Here is an 18,799-nt window from a genome sequence, read left to right on the forward strand (position 1 = left end):
GACAAACACGTAGAGATCCAAGAAGGCCTTTCTGTGCCTAGACGGACGTGCTCCAATGACGACGCTGCTGTCACTCTCCGTCTGCCACTACCATCCGTAGCTCAGCTTCAGCACAGCCGCCACCGGCTCGGTCCCGCCGTGCGCGCCTCCTGCCTCCACGCGCACGCTCCGACTTGGTCGGTGCGGGCGCCGACCTCGCTGCGGCCGAGGCGGCGCTTATTCTCCAGAGCGGGCTGCGGCCGGAGTCGCTGCTGCGGCACGTCGGGCTGGTGACGGACGGGAACAGGCGGTGGGCGCGCGCGCGGGGGTTGACGCCCCAGGACGGCCACAAGGCCATGTTCCGCAACCTGGAGCCAATCGTGGGGCTCTCCCGCGCCTGGGGCATCCGCGTGCTCACCGCCTACCCCCTCTCCTGCGAGAACTTGCGCCGCCCCAAGGCACGGCCGGCACCTCAAGCCCTCAACTGATCTTCCTTTAATTTACATTCGCTGCTGACGTTCGCCTGACACGGTTGTTGTTGCTTTCTTGGATTATTTGCAGGCCGAGGTCGAAAACTTGATGTGTTTGTGCGAGCGTTTCATCGGCGACAACATCGACAAATTTTCAAGGTGCAATGGCTGCTTAAGATGAGTTTCCACGGCGCTCTAATGTTAACGCACCAGTAATTAAACAACTTATCACATGGCTTTTATTATTGGTGCTGTGCAGGCAGGGTATCCGGCTGCAGGTAATCGGCGACGCCTCAAAGATGCCGGGTTCTCTGCGGCGCGCCGCCGCGGAAGCCGACGAGGCCACGAGGCACAATTCGCAGCTGCACGTGATGCTAGGGCTCTGCTACAGCGGGAGGTGGGACTTTGCCCAGGCGTGCCAAGAGCTCGCCCGGGCGGCGCGGGCGAACGAACTCAGCCCCGACGACATCCATGAGTCGCTCCTCGCTGGCAGGCTCGCGACCAGCGCCGCTGGCGAGTTCTCCTATGCCGACCTGGTCATCAGGACCGGCGGTGAGCTGCGGCGGAGCAACACTACCGGACTCGGGTTGTTTGCCGAGTGTCAAGAACACTCGGCAAAGGCCCTATTGCACTCGGCATAAGGTTTGCCGGGTGTCGCACTCGGCAAAGAGCTCTCGGCAAACAAAGTGACGGCAAAACCGGCTTTGCCGAGTGCTTTTTGTCGGGCACTCGGCAAAGATTGTGCCGTGTGCATTTTGACACTCGGCAAAAAAATAAACGAGAAATTAAAAAAAATGGCCTGCGCCGCCGCCGTTGCTGCTTCCACGCCGGCCGCCGCCGCTGCCGTCGCTCCTCGCGCCGCTGTTCCACGCGCCACCACCGCCGCTCGCGCCGGCCGCCGCCGCTACTCGCACCGCCGTCGCTCCTCCCGCCGACGTTCCACGCGCCGCCCTCCTCGCGCCGGCCGCCAACGCCGCCGCTCGTGCCGGCCGCCGCCGTCGCTCCTTGCGCCGACGTTCCACGCGCCGCCCTCCTCGCGCCGGCCGCCGCCACCGCCACCGCAGTTCCTCGCACCGCCGCTGGTCCTCCCGTTGTCGCCGCTGGAGCTCGCGCCGGCCGCGGCCACCGCCACCGCCGCCGCTGCTCGAGCCGGCCGCGGCCGCCGCCGCTGTTCGTCGTGCCGGGCGCCGCATTCGCTGCTCGCGCCGGCCACCGCCGGCCGCTGCTGCCACTCCTCGCGCCGGCCGTCACCACCGCCGCTCGCGCCGGCCGCTGCCGCCACCCCTCGCCCCGCCGCCGCTCCCCACTACAGCGAGGGGCGAGCGAAGGGGGAGGAGAGGGGCAGCCTCGCTGCGCCGTGTCGAAGGGGAGAGGGCCGGAGAGGAGGGTGCCTAGGTGGGGAGAAGAGATAAGGGCGGACGGTGGGGAGAAGATAAGGCAGAAGGGTTTGAAATAAAGGAGGAGAGATAGGCGCGGGCGTGGGAGGTGAAAAAATTTGGTTCGCCGAGTGCCAAATCTAGCACTCGGTAAAATGTATTTTTTTGCCGAGTGGTAGCACTCGGCAAACTTTTTTTTTATTTTTTCTCTTCCTTTCTTTTTTTGCTGAGTGCTAATTTTTTTTTTCAAAATTTGTTCCAACATATTTTGAAAATACCTTATCACATTCATTCGTCGATACATATTTGATGCTTTAGCGAAAAATTGATCATTATTTCATATAATTTTGGCTCAAATTTCATATATACAAATGTAGTTAAAAAATAAAAATTATCAAATGAATTCGAAAAATTACCAAAATTTAACATGACACGAGCTTCGATGTCTATTGGCTATACAAAAATTTTGGGAGTCAAACCACACCTCGACTATCACTTCCACTCCAAATCATACCGGATCATTCTCAACAATCATGAAACTTCTTCAGAGATATGCGGGTTGTGAGCAATGTACGTGACAAACTATGGGAAATCTTCTCGATTTTTTACCACAACCTCTACATACGATGTCATGACATCTTGTCAAATTTCATAATTTTTGGACTTCCTTTGTTTTTTATAGAATTTAAAAACCGCTTAGGCATGCGGTGGAGGTCGTGTTTCCTGAATAAGATGTTCGAAATTTCTTTTGGTTTCATAGTTGTGGCCTAAATGTGGATTCAATACCATGAATATCAAATTTCTACTCATTTTTTTTTCATATATTTGAAGGACTAGCGGTTCAAATTTGACTTGATTCAAAAAATTACCAAAAATTAAATTAATCAGTTAAATATAGCAAATGAACTCAAAAATACACCAAACTTGACTATGGGGTACTACATGTTGTATGTGGAGATCAAAAAAAAATTTGAGGTTCAAAAGAAAGAAAAATTTAATAATTTGTCGAGTGCCAGGAAGAGACACTCGGCAAAGGTGATTCTTTGCCGAGTGTCATGTCTTTGCCGAGTGTCTGGCACTCGGCAAAGGTGTCTTTGCCGAGTGTCTGGCACTCGGCAAAGGTGGCTTTGCCGAGTGTCTGGCACTCGACAAAGGTGGCTTTGCCGAGTGTCGACTCTTTACCGAGTGTTTTGGGGCTGGCACTCGGCAAAGGAGTCAGCACTCGGCATTGTTGAGCTTTCCGGTAGTGCAACTTCCTGCTGTGGCAGGCGGCGTACGCGGAGTTTTTGACAAGATGTGGCCCGACTTTGGGGAGGCTGAGTACACTACTAGAAAATGGGTCTAAGGTCCAGGCCAAAGGTAACAGCTGCTGTTGCAGCCGGTACCGTTGGTATCAATGGTACCGGCTGCAACAGCGGCTGGTATTTTTGGCCTTGGACCGACCCCGTGGAGGACAATTGGCACCGGGTGGAGGTACAAACCGGTTCCAATGCGACGGCATAGGAACCGGTTTGTACCACCACCCGGTGCCAAATGCAGACGCAACCGGTGCCTATTGTGCTGCAAAGGCACCGGGTCCTGCCATGACCCGGTGCCGGCTGACGCTCGGGCCAAAGGCACCAGTTTGTGCCTTGAGCCGGTGCTATTGAATAACATTTAGCACCGGGTCATAGGTACCAACCAGTGCCTTTTGTCCACGCATATAAATACCCCAACCTCTCCCCCCTCCAAGCTGCGGTGAACTCACTGTTCATGGCAGCTGAGTGAGGGGAGGGGAGACGAATTTTTGTTTTTTTAAAAAAAGATTAGTTATTTTTCTCCATAACTTAGCAATTAGTTTTTAGAAGCAGTTATCATTTAATTTAGTTTATACATGTGATAATTATTTTTAGTTGTAGCATTTTATTTTAGTTATATGCGTTATCCATTTTTTTGATATGTGAATACTATCAAATTATTGTATTTATATGTTTTATCAATTTATTTGATAAGTGAATAGTATCTATTTATTATAGTTATATGCATTATCAATTATATATTTGAATTCAAAATTTGTATGGAAATATTATCAATTACATATGCAAGGGTGCTTTATTTAGTTCCCTTCAAAATTCCAAAACTTTACAAGATTCCACATTCGAGATGCATGCTGCGCCAATTCGAGACCCGCAGCTCAGCTAGGCTAGAAGGCCACATGCGTCGTTTCTTGTACAAAAATATAAAGTTTCATATAGAGAAACAAAGTTTTTACATAGTTATGCAGTCATAAGGCCATATGCATCGTTATAATTTTGTAGTTCAGTTTTATTAATAGCGTATTCAATATTAGTTATAAATTGGTAGTATGAATGAACTATTTGTATACTGCAATGATGTATATAAATGTATTGTGGACCCAGATGAGTCGGCAATGGATGTACATGGCCGACCGGCGTTCAAAGGAGTTCATTGATGGCGTGCATGAATTCATAGAAGCGGCCGAGAAACACAAGTATGGCAGTTTCGTTCGTTGTCCATGCAAATTCTGTAAGAATGAGAAGGATTACTCATCATCAAGAACCATCCACAGTCACTTGTTCAATAGTGGTTTCATGCCGAACTATTATGTTTGGACCAAGCATGCCAAAGAGGAATTATGCTGGATAATAATGTAGAAGAAGAGGACATGATTCCTAACTTTGCAGCCAATTATAATGCCTTTTTCAATGACACTGCAATGGGTGAGCCTGAAGAATATACTGAAGGATACGTTATAGAAGATGATCTTTGTCAGATGCTGCACGAAGCTGAGGAAGGTTGCGAAACAGAAAAGGAATCGAGAGATCTGAAGCGTATATTGGAGGACTACAGAACATTGTTGTACCCTGATTGCAAACAAGACCAAAAGAAGTTGGGTACGACATTGAAATTGTTGCAATGGAAGGCATCAAATGGTTTGTCTGACAAGGGATTCGAGGAGTTGCTGAAACTTATAAAAAACTTACTCCCTGAGGGTAACACCTTGTCGGCGACAACATACAAGACAAAAAAAGTTGTTTGTCCTTTAGGATTAGAGGCACAGAAGATACATGCTTGTCCTAATGACTGCATCCTATATCGAGTTGAGTATGAAAATTTGGATTCATGCCCTGTATGCAACGCATGCCGGTATAAGATCTCTCGAGATGATTCAGGCGACGTTGAGGGGATGTGTGTCAAGAAGAGAGTGCCTGCCAAGGTGATGTGGTATTTCCCTCTAATATCACGTCTGAAACGTTTGTTCATGAACAAAATGAATGCTAAATTGATGCGATGGAACAAAGAAGAACGTAAGCAAGACAATATGTTGAGACACCCCGCTGATGGGTCGCAGTGGAGAAAAGTGGACAGAACATTCCCAACATTTGCAAATGATGCGAGGAATATAAGGTTCGGCTTAAGTACGGATGGCATGAATCCTTTCGGAGAGCAGAGCAGTGGCCATAGTACCTGGCCTATGACACTATGTATATACAACTTTCCTCCCTAGTTGTGTATGAAGTGGAAATTCATTATGATGCCGGTGCTTATCCCCGGCCCGAAGCAACCCGGTAACAATATGGATGTGTATCTGAAACCACTGATTGAGGATCTTCTATTGTTGTGAAAAGAGGAGGGTGTTCGTATGTGAGATGCGCACGCAGAGGATCATTTTAACCTTCGTGCATTACTTTTCGTAACCACCAACGATTGGCTAGCACTAAGTAACCTCTCCGGACAATCCAATAAGGGTTATAGGGCATGCACCCATTGTTTAGAAGAAACCGACAGCACGTACCTCAAGCACTGTAGGAAGATCGTGTATATGGGTCATCATCAATTTCTTCCGATCAAGCACCCATTAAGGAGGAGGCATGCTCACTACGATGGAAAGGCAGATCATCGTACCAAGACTAGACACCGTTGTGGGAAAATAGTGTTTGAAATGGTCAAAGATATAAAAGTAGTATTCGGAAAAGGACCCGGCAGCAGATCAGTGCAGAGTGATGACGGACGTATACCTATGTAGAAGAAGAAGAGTATTTTTTGGGAGTTACCTTATTGGGAAAAAAAGGATAAATGACATCATTATCTAGGTCCTGCGTGCTACACTCTTATTAAGGAAGAGAAGTAAAGTATGTTCGACTGTTTGAACAGTATCAAGGTCCCATCAGGCTACTCTTCGAATATAAAGAGACTACTGAACTTGAAAGAGAAGAAATTCGCACACGTAAAGTCACATGACTGTCACGTGTTGATGACGCAATTGATTCAAATTGCACTTAGAGGTATTCTACCAGCTAATGTTCGAGCAACAATTATAAAGCTATGCGCCTTTCTCAACATAATTTCTCAAAAGGCAATCGATCCATAGAGTTTAAACAGGCTACAAGAGGATGTTGTCCAAAGTTTAGTCAGTCTTGAAATGATATTTCCTCCATTATTCTTCAATATTATGACGCATCTTCTAGTTCACCTGGTCAAAGAGATTGGTATTCTCGGTCCTGTTTTCCTTCATAATATGTTTTCTTTTGAACGATACTTTGCAGTCCTAAAGAAATACGTTCGTAATCGGGCTCGTCCAGAAGGAAGGTGATAAGGACACGCCTACACTGTCCAATATTTTGCCCAATCTTTCACGGTACAAATTTCAGTGGCAAATCTTTCTTCGACAAAATGATATGTAGCACAACAGACTACTAGAATTAATGCAATTCGTAACAGGAATCAGATTTCTAATCCCTTCTGTACTCCACGGCAAGGAAGAATAAACAATTCCAAATATAGTCTGTCCAGGAAACTCAATAGCAGCAAGACTGTTTAATATATGTCAAATAAGATGTGCTGACAATCTCTGTTTAAATCAACAAGCAACAGCAGCCGTGTATATTGAACTCAGCCAACCGAGATGATAAATTTAGCAAAATATTACCGGATCCTCTCGGCAGTCACAGTAGCATTCAGATAACAGGAACCGAGAGAGCAACAATGTCCAGAAACAAGAGATAGAAACAGTATCGGGCTCCAATAGAATATTAGATTAATTCCGGCGGACAAAATAACTCTGTTGATTAATCAAGCACCAACAGTAGCAACTGGAGAGTTAGGGATCAGCTTACAAAGATGATGCAAACCAATCCCTAGATAATTCTTCCACCCGTAGCTACGATGAACCACGATCAGAAGATGGGGATCCACTAAAGAATCCGGAGCAGCGCACCCAGGAAACAATCCTGATCACACTCGCAATCACGATCCAGAAGAATCGGCAAGGTAGACGAGATCAGACGGCACCTCGCTGTTCGTAGGAGAAACCCTAGACAAGAGATACAAATAAAATCCAATCTAATCTCCCATACAAGGGACAACCCCCAGGCTATATGGCTCGCAGGCCAGCCATGACCCTGCTTCCTATTTTGACTCGACCATAAGTCCATAACCCTGTCTCCTATTTTGACTCGACCCAACAGACTAGACCAGAACACAAGTCTAAAAGAAAGTGCACGCAGGCACCTAAACAGAATAAGAAAAGGACTTGACTTGACCATGCCGAATACAAGTCATGTTAGACTCAACCAAAAGAAAAATCACGTCCAGGAAATATATTAAAATAATACGTCAAGCTGGCTAATGCTTCTAATTAAGAACTGAATTAGTTAACATGCTAGCATGAGGCTCTCACGTTGGATTTCCCATAGCTTGCACTTTCGTCTCCTGCTTGCTACCCACAATTAACTTCTTGCACCATGGCACATCAGATTCGTCCTTCATATTGTTCTTCAAATCAATTAAAAATGAACCAAGCTGTATCGTAAATTTATCTGTTACCTTGGAACAATTTTCATCAGACTTTTTAGAAACAGCTTGATGATCCGTGGGCTCATCAGAAGGATTGCGAAGGGTTATGTCACAGAGGAGGTCATTGAGTTTTGTGTTGACTATGTGGAAGAACTCTGCCCAATTGGGATTCCAGTATCACGTCATGAGGGGCGACTGATTGGAAAGGGCACACTTGGAAGAAAATCAGTAAATGTCACAGATCATGCCACATTGAGCAAAGCACATCTCACAGTTCTGCAACAATCAGTCTTGGTGGCTCCATACATGGAGGAGCACATGCAAACTGTGCGAAGCATATACTCTTTGAAGTCTGTGACATGGATTACAAAATATCATAACGATACATTCGCCACCTGGTTGCAGAAGGAAGTCATGGCCAACGATCAAATTCATGAGCAGCTAGCTTGGCTGGCAAGGAGTCCGGCAAATTCAATCCTAATGTACCAAGAATATGAAATTAATGGTTACACATTTTATACAAGAGCCTAAGATAACAAGAGCACCAATCAAAATAGTGGTGTCCGTATAGATGCCACCAACTCTAGTGGCCAAACGAACTCATATTTTGGTTACATTGAAGAGATCTGGGAACTCGACTATGGGCCGTTGAAGATACCTCTATTTCGTTGTCAATGGGTTAAACTCACAGGAAAAGGTGTCGATATCGACGAGTACGGAATGACAATGGTAGACCTCAAAGAGCTTGGCTATCGAGACAAACCATTCGTCCTAGCTAAAGATGTCACTCAAGTTTTCTATATGCAGGACATGTCTAGCAAACCGAGAAAGGACAAGTCCAGGAATAAATCAAGTTTTGTAGGTGCCGAGATGAGCCAAAGCGCCATATTGTTCTAGCAGGAAAAAGAAAAATTGTGGGAGTCGACGATGCCACAGATGAAGAAGAATACAATAAGGTTGAAGATATGACTCCGTTCGCAGTGGAGGTTGACACAAGTATTCTTTTAGCCGAAGAGGAGGCTCCGTACGCACGTCATGATCATAATGAAGGGACGATTGTAAAGCGAACCATTGTTAATACTCTCTTAGTTGAATGATTATGTCTTGTAATATTTTCCGTGAACATTATCAAATTTCTTATGCAATGAATTGATTTATTGGGCAATTAAATGATTAATTATGCAATTATTTGATTTATTATGATTTATTATGCAATTAAAATACTTAGTTATGCACCTAAATAATTTATCATGTAGTAATTAGAATTGTTGTGCATTTAAATGATTTATTATGCAATTATAATAATTAGTTATGCACCTAAATGATTTATTATGTAGTAATTAAAATTATTGTGCATTAAAAAGATTTATTATTCAATTAACTATTTTATTAGACGATTAAATGATTTATTAGGCTATTAAATGATTTATTATGCTATTAATGTAATTATTTGCTTTGAACATTATCATATTTATTGGGAAATTAACTGATTTACTAGGTATTTATCAGATTTATTATTTAATTAACTAATTTTTTAGACGATTAAATGATTTATTAGGCTATTAATGTAATTATTAGACAATTAACTTATTTACTAGGAATTATATGATTTATTAGGTACAATAATTTTTTCGAATATCACGAAGCAATATTTGATTTATTAGGCAATTAACAGATTTATTAGTCAACTAACAGATTTATTAGAGAAACAAAAAAGGGAAAAGAAAAGAAACAGAAAAGCCTTAGGTATCGGTTCGAAATATGAACCGGTACCTAAGACTGCCTAGTCCCAAAAAAGGGATTGAGAAGTTTCGAACTGTGGCCGCGGCGAACAAAATTCCTAGAGTTACCATTGCGCTATAGAGTAATTTCAGTTAGATCGTCGCCAACAAGCGGGAAAAGCAAATGTCGTGGAAGCCTTAGGCACCGGTTTTCATTCCCCACCCGGTGCCAAAGGGGAATTTCAGTTCCCGCCCGTTGGCCACCTAAGGCATTGGGTGGGAGGTCACCCGGTACCTAAGGCTGCCTTAGGGACTTGGTGACTTTATCACCCGGCGCCAAAGGCTTCCACCATATAAGCACCGGCCCTCTCCATCTTCCGCCACTCGCTGCCGCCCTCCGCCGCCTCGACCTCCGCCAACGCCACGCCGCCGTCCCACGTCGACGCTCCTCGCTCTGCAGCTCTACACAACCGAGCACCGCTCCCGTGCGCCACCGCCGTCGACGCTCCACGCTCTGCAGCTCTGCGCCGCCGCCACCGAGCACCGCTCCCGTGCGCCGCCGCCGTTGATCCGCCGCCGTCATCGATCTTCGCCGCCCGTTCGTCAATGGGGCAAGGTGAGGTGGTAAGGAAGCCCCATACCCCCTTTCCCCTCCCTCTCTGTCTCTCTATCTCGCCGGCGATTCCTCGCCGAAGCCGCGGCTCCGCCCCCTCGCCGCCGAGCGGCCACCTCCGGCCACCGCCGCACCTCCTGGACTCCTGGACCCCCTAGCCGCATTCCCCGTCGCCCCCTCTCCCTCCCTGGCCTAACCCCGCCACGAACCGAGCCCCGGAGCACCGTTTTTCGGTGTATTCCGGCGGTCCGCCGCCGCCTCTGCTCGCCGCCGGCGCAAAGCGCCGCCCGCCCGAGCCTCCGGCTCCGCCTAGCGCCAAGCCGCGCTGTCGCCAGAGCTGCTAGCCAAGCCACCGTCCGCCTGAGCCGTCGCCCGAGCAGAGCCGAGCCGTAGCTGAGCCAGCAGCCGCGTCTCAAGCCGCCCCCACCCTTTTTCAGCCATTAGATCAAGATCCAACGGATCGGATATGTTAGATCCGAGCCGAACCAGAGCCGCCCCGGTGCTTTTGCTAAAGAGACCCTGAGTTTCTTCAAAATTAACACGCAGTCCTTCCTAGTTCAAAAGAAATTCCAGAGAGGCCCTTTCTAGGTTTTTCTTGCAAATAAGCCCCTAGAATCTTGTTTTAGCCATATCTTTCATATTTTGACTCCGATTTTAGTGATTCTTGCGCTCACGCGATCCTTGCATCGTGCTCTACATAATTTTCAACTTTTCCAGTACTGTTTTTACTGTTTTTGTACTGTTTCTTATTTGTATTCTTTTTTCCTCTTGTGTGATCGTGTAGACGACGTGCCGTTCGAGTGTGATCTTTCGAGGTGAGATAATTTTTTTCTAAACCCATTAATGGACTTTCTATTATTAGTCTTATGTATAGTGTACAATGTTTTCATTATATATAGTGTATAATTTAGTTATAGAATTTAGTTATTAGAGAGACTTTATTTAATCATGTATTTAAATAGAGAGTGAATAATGCTTGTATTTATGTATTTATCATGTATTTCTGTAACTCATGTATTTATCATGTAACTCATGTATTTATCATATAACTCGTGTATTTCTATAACTCATGCATGTATTTATGTATTATGAATTCTTCATTCTTAATTATGAAATCAAACACGACGCTCTCTCCTTCTTAACGACTTCTTAACGGCGATCGGTCTCTCGCTAACTCTCGTTGTCTCCTTGTCCCCGACGCTCTCTCGCTGTCTCCCCACCGACGCTCTCTCGCTGTCTCCTCACTGATGCTCGGTCTCTCGCTCACACACACGCACACACACACACACTCACACACACACTCACTCACACACACACTGACTCACACACACACTAACTCTCTCTCTCTTTCTCTGTCCCACTAACACACAAACACACAAACACACACACAGACTCACACACACACTCACTAACTCTCTCTCTCTTTCTCTATCCCACTAACACACAAACACACACACTCTCTCTCTCTCCCTCTAACATACATACACTCTCTCTCACACACACTCTCTCTCTCTTTCAAACACGCATATTCGTTCAAAGAATTGAATTCTCCTGCTTCAATTAAGGATGGACACATACTGTAACACATTTTTATGATTTTAGTTAAGGATGGACCCCTTCGGTGATGACGAGGTCGCCAAGCAATACATGTTGGACGTAATAAATGAAGATACGAGGGTCAACACCACCCAGCCAATCGCTGAAGAAGATGCTCGGACAGCTGATTCGTTCCTGAATATGTCTGGAGATGCCGATGAAGAAGATGATGACTTTGCGCCGCCGCCCAATCAACAGCAGCATGTTCCAGTATGAATCTTAAAACTATATGCATAGTGACTTTAGTAGATTAGTTTTGTGGTTAACATATCTTTTCTATAATTTAATCGACCTCCGCATCAACTTCGTTGAGCCAGTCAAAAGGGAGACACCGGCCAACCAAGAAAATGGAGGGAAGATAGGTCGTCACAGAAGTGGACGTAGAGGGCTGTCCAAGTGCTCCAGAGGCTGCTAGCACAAAATTTGTCAACCAATGTGGGGTTATTTTTCGGGCAAGAATTCCGATCACCACAAGACTATGGAAAACGAGCAAACCCAAAGAACAGCAACACGCCGTGCCTGCACATCAGAAGAAAATGCTATAGGCAGAACTCAAGGATATGTTCACTCTTCCTGAAAGAGTTGACCAAGAACTTGTGAAGAAATGTGCCTTGAAAAAGATGGCACTTGCCTTTGTAACTTTCAAGAAGAAGTTGTACATCAATTACATCAAGAAGGATAAGGAGCCGAACTGGGACGATCTTCCTCAGGTTAAACTATACTGGGAGGAGTTCAAACAATACAAACTATCAGAGGAAGCCCAAGAAAAATCCAAACAGGCCAAGGTGAATGCAGCAAATAAGAAGTACAGCCACCACCTTGGGGCTGCCAGGTACAAGAAGTCAGTAAAAAAATGGCAGAAGATGGAGCAAGACCTTATGGATAGAGGCATCAGGCCGACGACTTGGGATTGGCCGGATAGATCCAAGTGGTGGTTATTTGCTAATGGAGTGACACTAAACCAGTTGGATGGAAGTTTGGTCGTGCCTGAGCATATGCAAGAAGTGTCCCGCGATCTAGTCATTGCAATAGATGAGACCCAACAAGGAACATTCCAGCCTCAAAGGGAGAATGATGAGCTGACAAGGGCATTAAAGAATCCGGAACACCCTAGACGAGGCCGCGGCATCGGCGTGGTCCCATGGAAAGTTGCTTGGGCCGGAGATTCCTCTTACAAGACTCACCGAAAGAGCAAAGCCGAACAGAAAGAGAAACTTCGTGCCATGCAAGAAGAGATGACCAGGAAGGTTGCGTCCTTGGAATCTTAGATGGACGCCATGGTCAATAAGGCAGTGCAGCTAGCTCTGAGCCAAAGGGGCACTGCTAGGTCACACCCGGATGTTGTGATAAACCCGGTCCCTCAGCGACGCAGCAGCTGTGCATCCACAGCGGCGCCCGACGTACAAGCGGAACAGCAACCCCAGATTGAGCCAACGACGGTAGATGACCAGAGGTATCCAGTGGACGATGTCACCATGCCGACACCGTGCGAGCTTCATGTGCGAGCAAGAAATATATCCATTCATATCGCATACGGGTCAGCCCTGCCCCTGAATCCTTCTACTACAATTCATGGAAGGCCGATACCCCCTGGCTACACCTCCGTCACAGTCGAGCAGATACTTGGAAACAATGAGGATCTTGAGCTCGACTTCATTGGAGGGGATGGAGAGAAGACATTGGGAGACGCACTGCACGGGTCATTCTATGGCGCAAGGCCGACATCAAACTTACTGCAAGCACAACGGCTCCCGTGCAGACCGATCGCCCATCTCCGCGGTCTCCCTCCCTGCCGTCCCCACAACCACCTCGTTCACCACCGTCTCCGCCGGCGCAAAGGGCCACGAGTACTCCAACTCCTCCTGACCTAGAAAAAGGAAAGAAAAAGACAGCATCCCTCCCAGTGGCTAGACCCTCAAAGAAGAAGCAGAAAACGATCGAAAGAAAATTAACCTACGAGAAAACCGCTGAGGAGTTGGAAGAGGAGACTGCTCGATATATAAAAGAACAATTGAAGCCTAAAGTCCCCCCGCCGAGGGAAAAGGTATCTCTAGAACTAGGGAAAACGCTTCTCGCAAACCTAGACAACCCACCAAAACCGAAAAGCTTATCCTCGGACTATGATCGTACTCTAACAAAAGCACACAAGGTGAGAAATCTGAAGAAAAAATGTGGCAAGACCATTTCTGAGCTTGGCACACAACAAAAAAGGACTCGAGCCCCTCCGGGTGCCAGGGTTGCCACTCCTACACCTGACGGACGTACAACTCCAGGCGGACCTACAGGCCGCGATATTTCTTTCTGAAACTGGATTAACGCTAGAGGAGGCAACGGGGCAAGTGGAGGCGGAAATCCCTGTCGTTCCCGTTCTTACTCCATTCCAGCATGGAAAACCTTTTGTCACTGAGGAAGAGGAGAAAAGTCTAGGCACGCAGATGTTCAATTTGCATAGATGGTACCTACGAATGTCGAATGACAAAGGGAAAATGTTTGGAGTCAAGTATCGTGACCATGATTTCTTCCGCGGGGAGGACGACTTCTGGGTGTACTTCGAAAATTTATATCACATTTACCATCGACAAGCCCTCGACGCCTCTATCATCACCATTTGGGTTTTGTAAGTATCACTTACCTCTACATTAATACTTTTTGTTAACAAGAACATAATTATATGTGTGCATTATTAAATTTCTATTGTATCATTTAGACAGGAGACACAAAGAAGCCGAAAACATGGATGGCACCATCAGATCGGCTTCATGTCTCCTTTGCTAGTCAACCAGAAAGTGCTTAACGAAAATTACAAGGAAACGTGCCAAAACTTGTACGATTCGTTGACTAGGCAAAATTACAAATCATATATATTCATACCATACAACTTTGGGTAAGCTTTGGTCGACTCAATCCTCTGTTATATTACTAAATAAATACTAATTCGTCTAATGCATGTATGTATATATCCTATCTATATCTGCAGTTATCATTGGATTTTACTTATACTTTCCGTAGAGACCGGCAATCTTATAGTCTTTGACTCAATGAGAAATCCAAAGTCCACAATCCAACATATCCTAGACCCCTTGAACAGGTAAGTTCAGTTTGCACAATCAAATTTTTTTTCTATTAATAACAATTCATGAATATCAAACTTAACTTTGAGCGCAGGGTTTGGAAAAGATTTGTGAAAAATAACAAAGGACGTGGTCAATGGAGGCCCGAACTGAACGTTAACATGGATTATCCGGTATGTTAATTTATAAAGATTTGTCTAGTTAAGTATATAATCCCAAATTGTTCTAAATTGAGTAATTTATTTGTTTCTCCTTAAGTGTGCGAGACAACAACAAAGAACTGATTGGTGCGGGTACTACGTATGCGACTACTTGCACATCATGACTCCATGCGGGAAGGCTACTGATGAAGACACGAGAGTACGTCCAAACCGTTCACTAGTACATTTTCATAATTGTACTAACGCACATGATGTTAATTCTTTTTTCCTAAATGATAGATGTCTCAAATGGGGGATGAATGTTACTCTACTGATCGGATCAACGCCGTGTGCGAGCAGCTCGCGCGGATTCATTTTGAACGAGATCTTGGATCCTAGAGGCGAGTTCTACCACGACGGTCACATCCATAGAGGACTTCCATCGACCTCCTGAGGGGACCAGTAGTTGGACTGCAAACATGATTTATACTTTTGTAAATATTTTTAAACATTATGCCTTTATGTTTGTAAATTTGTAAATATATTTGTTCATCTAATTAGCTTAATTATATGCTCGCATTTCACTTTTAGTTAGTTTCAAATATTCTCTGAAAATGAACACGAACGACCAATGAACGTATAGTACTGTAGAGCTTGAGTGCGTTTAGCCATTATAAAAGAATAAATAGTAATAAATATAACAAACAAAACTGGATTTGGAAAAAAAGGAAAAAAGTCATTGGTACCGGTTGGAAATACCAACCGGTACCAAAGGGGCTGCCACCTTGCGTCAGCGTGGCAGCCTCTTTATTACCGGTTGGTCTTTCCAACCAGTACCAATGGAAGCCTAAGGCACCGGTTGATAAACCCGGTGTCTTAAGGCGAGGTCATTGGTCTCGGATTGCGGGAATCGGTTGGAAAACCGGTGCCTAAGGCCTTTAACAACCGGTTCCCATAGCCTTTTTTCCAGTAGTGGTACCTTGAAGCCTTGCGCTCATTTCAGAACAGAGATCGGCGGTTCGGTCTCTAACTCCATGATCCAAACAAGAATATCGCATTTATACGCATGTTCAATGAACAAGCCCCGTCCAATTTCTCATCGGTTTAAACCATTGTTTTTAAGTCATCCAAGTAATCATGATTACTTGTGATTAATCGTGCTTATCAGTCTACACATCATGTCTACCAAGGGGATTATGTCAACTACCAGATTAATCATCGACTAACTGTGACTAGTCATCCGATTAACACTGGGACGACTAGTTTACAGCAAGCTTTGGATTTGGGTTATCGATGGTTCAGCCTTTTGGTGGACTCAGTAATTTGGTGGTCTATTAGATTAAGGGCGTGTTTGGCAGAGCTCCACTTCAGAAACTCCAGCAATTCCATTATTGTGTGGTGCCAAACACGTCCAGCTCCAGCAACTCCAACTCCGGAAAAAACTTGGAGTTGTGGGTCAACTCCACCTTTTTCCTAGAGCTCCTCAAGGGGTGCTTCAAAAACACCTGTTATGTACATTCTCATGGAGTTGGGGTAAAATTACCCACCTTTGCCACTAGTTACGCACGTATCCCTTCACGAAAAAAAAGAAAACGGCGTCGTCCCCCACCCCCACGTCTGTTCCTTTCCGACGCTCAACCCTCGCGACAGCGCACTGCCCCGTCCCCCCCCCCCCCAGAGACCTCGCCGCCGGCCACTGATTTGGAGCGGAATGGATTCAACTGGAGATGATCTACCTCCCCATCTAGGTATGTATACGTAATCCCTTGTGAATCCCCTTTAATTCGTGTTCTTGTCAATCAATTTCTCTTGGAATCCATGACGCCATAGCCTCTGCTCCTTCTTCCACAGGGGGCCAGACTCCTTTCATCCCACTGGCCAGGTCAGACCCTAGCGCCCCCACGGCCAGCGAGGTTACCGGCGGCGCCAATGGCCAGGCAGTAGGGCTCGGCCGTGGAACAGGACGGGGCCGTGTCCCTGGCGCTGGCCATGGCCCTGGCGCGGCCAGCCTAGGCGCTGGCGCAGCCGGCAGGTCCCTGGCGTGGCCGGCAAGGGTGCTGGCTCTGCCGTCAGGGGCCGTGGCGCGGCCGCCAGAGACACAGGTGCTGCGACGGCTGCTACTGCGAAGAGGAAATCAAGAGACGTGGTATGCAAAATTTTGGTTTTAGCTTTTCTTGATGTCTTACAAATTGAGAATGCTTGCAATTTCATTACCATGTTCAATGATACAAAATTGAAAACTAGTATTGCGAGAGCTTGAACTGTTATTGTAATAGCATGGTCAGGGTGATGCTATAGACTGGAATGACACAAATACTTTAATCATATGTTCATTATTTGCCAAACAAGTTAATTATTATCATTTTTCATGTCAACATGGACGCGAATTTATCATGTGAACTTGGAGCTTGCATGAGAACTATGTCAATGAACATTGCATTTTCAGTACTGTAGCGAAATACTATAGCAAATGCTGTAAGTACTGTAGCGGGGTACTGTGGCGCGTGGGAAAATGAAGGGGTAGAAACGACTATTCCTCATAATTCCTGTCTTTTGTGGAGCTGGAGTCAGCCAAACAGCCAAATACATTTACAACTCCTTGTTTTCCTGGAGTTGGTGGAGTGGAGCCTAAAAAACATGGAGTTGGTGGAGTAGAACTGTTTTTCTTAAATTGAAGTGCTCCCAAACAAGCCCTAACATGAATCCCACTCAGATCATAAAACTCGGAGGCTAGGAATTGTCAGTTTCGTTCGGTGCCGCTCGAAAATCGAACAATAAAACTGACAGCAAAATTGTAAGTTTTTAATTTTTGAGCACCAACCTGTTATTGATTCTGAAAACCTGAATTTTTTTAAAGAACACAAAAACAGAACTGATATCCGTGTATATAATGGTTAAAAGTGTGGAAGCCACGATATATAATGGCTAAAGGTGTGGAATGCACGATATATAGCTAACCCACGCTACTCTCTCATAAAACTCAAGCATATTTCAAATTAAATAATATTTTTTTGTTTTTAATATGACAAGCATAGAATTAGCAAAAAAAAATGCGACAAGCATATTTCATCATATATATTGATTCCAAGTATCATTATAGTGAGGTCTGACACAGCCAAACACTTCTCGATTACATAAATCCAAAAATAATTTACTAGGTAAATATTTAAGAGGTAACAATTTTTGATTGTCCATCCTTGCGTACCCATGGTTTGTCATCTTTTTTTTCTTATGTTTCCGGTGGTAGGTCTATGAAAATATTTATTTCATCATATTGATTGCATTTTTTTAATTTCGATACCACCAACTCTTATGATATCTTATTTTATAGGGATAACAACGTGTTTTGTCTTCTTTGCGGGATCAGCTACATACACTACCTGTGAAGCAAGTACCCATAGATTGTCTTTGTAACCAATATTCTTGAGGTCAACAATTGTGAGGCCATAGCCGTCTACCTGAACACCTTATGGGTGTCCCCTCCCCCCCCCCCAACTATGGCTGGACAAATTTAACCGATCCAAACCGAACTAACCGAGAACCAGAACCGAAAATTTTGGTTTTATGTAAGGTTCCTATATACCAGGAACCGAATTTCCTCGGTTATTTCGGTCTGGTTCTCGGTTAATCGAGAGAACCGAAAATTATAACACAACCAGGCATTCAGCCTATTAACAGATCAAGCCCAATAACAAACCCTAGGCCCACCAACCTAATCTACATCCTCAATCCCACCCTCAACCGCCACCCCTGGCCCTGTTCGCCTCTACCCCAACCACAATTGTCCCCCGCCGCCTCGAACCCGCAACTTGGGGTCAGCGCCGCCACCCAGCGGCCAGCGCATGTCGACGTGCTCATGTAACACCCCGGTGTTAATCTTGATGCTAATCATGTGCTTAGATGCTAACCGGGGCTAAGCAATGTCACTAGCGCTAATCGAGTTCGCATAATAAACATCGACTTAGCCGTGTTCGACCGCGTTTTTCTCCTTGGTCCAAGCTCCAAATTAACTTTCGCTCAGAATAAAAGTTGTAGAT

The 18,799-nt window shown here is 45.5% G+C and overlaps 1 protein-coding gene and 1 long non-coding RNA gene across 2 annotated transcripts; both read left to right on the forward strand.

Annotated features, from left to right (window-relative positions):
• Nucleotides 1–501: 501 nt before the first annotated feature.
• Nucleotides 502–1,225, forward strand: LOC120695981 (cis-prenyltransferase 4, chloroplastic-like). The gene is made up of 2 exons (XM_039979166.1): nt 502–608; nt 709–1,225. The coding sequence occupies exons 1-2, from the start codon at nt 559–561 to the stop codon at nt 1,088–1,090; spliced, it is 432 nt and encodes a 143-aa protein (XP_039835100.1). The 5' UTR covers nt 502–558; the 3' UTR covers nt 1,091–1,225.
• A 15,209-nt stretch (nt 1,226–16,434) lies between these two features.
• On the forward strand, nt 16,435–17,107 carry LOC120695982. Its single transcript, XR_005683969.1, has 2 exons — nt 16,435–16,510; nt 16,614–17,107. It is a non-coding gene; the product is annotated as an uncharacterized LOC120695982 (long non-coding RNA).
• Nucleotides 17,108–18,799: the final 1,692 nt, after the last annotated feature.

The sequence above is a fragment of the Panicum virgatum genome, chromosome 2K (genome assembly GCF_016808335.1).
Source record: "Panicum virgatum strain AP13 chromosome 2K, P.virgatum_v5, whole genome shotgun sequence".
Taxonomy (NCBI): domain Eukaryota; kingdom Viridiplantae; phylum Streptophyta; class Magnoliopsida; order Poales; family Poaceae; genus Panicum; species Panicum virgatum.

Coding starts and splice junctions, on each gene's coding strand:
- LOC120695981 (XM_039979166.1), top strand. CDS start 559: ATGTGTTTGTGCGAGCGTTTCATCGGCGACAACATCGACAAATTTTCA. Junction 609..708: donor AACATCGACAAATTTTCAAG/GTGCAATGGCTG, acceptor GGTGCTGTGCAG/GCAGGGTATCCGGCTGCAGG.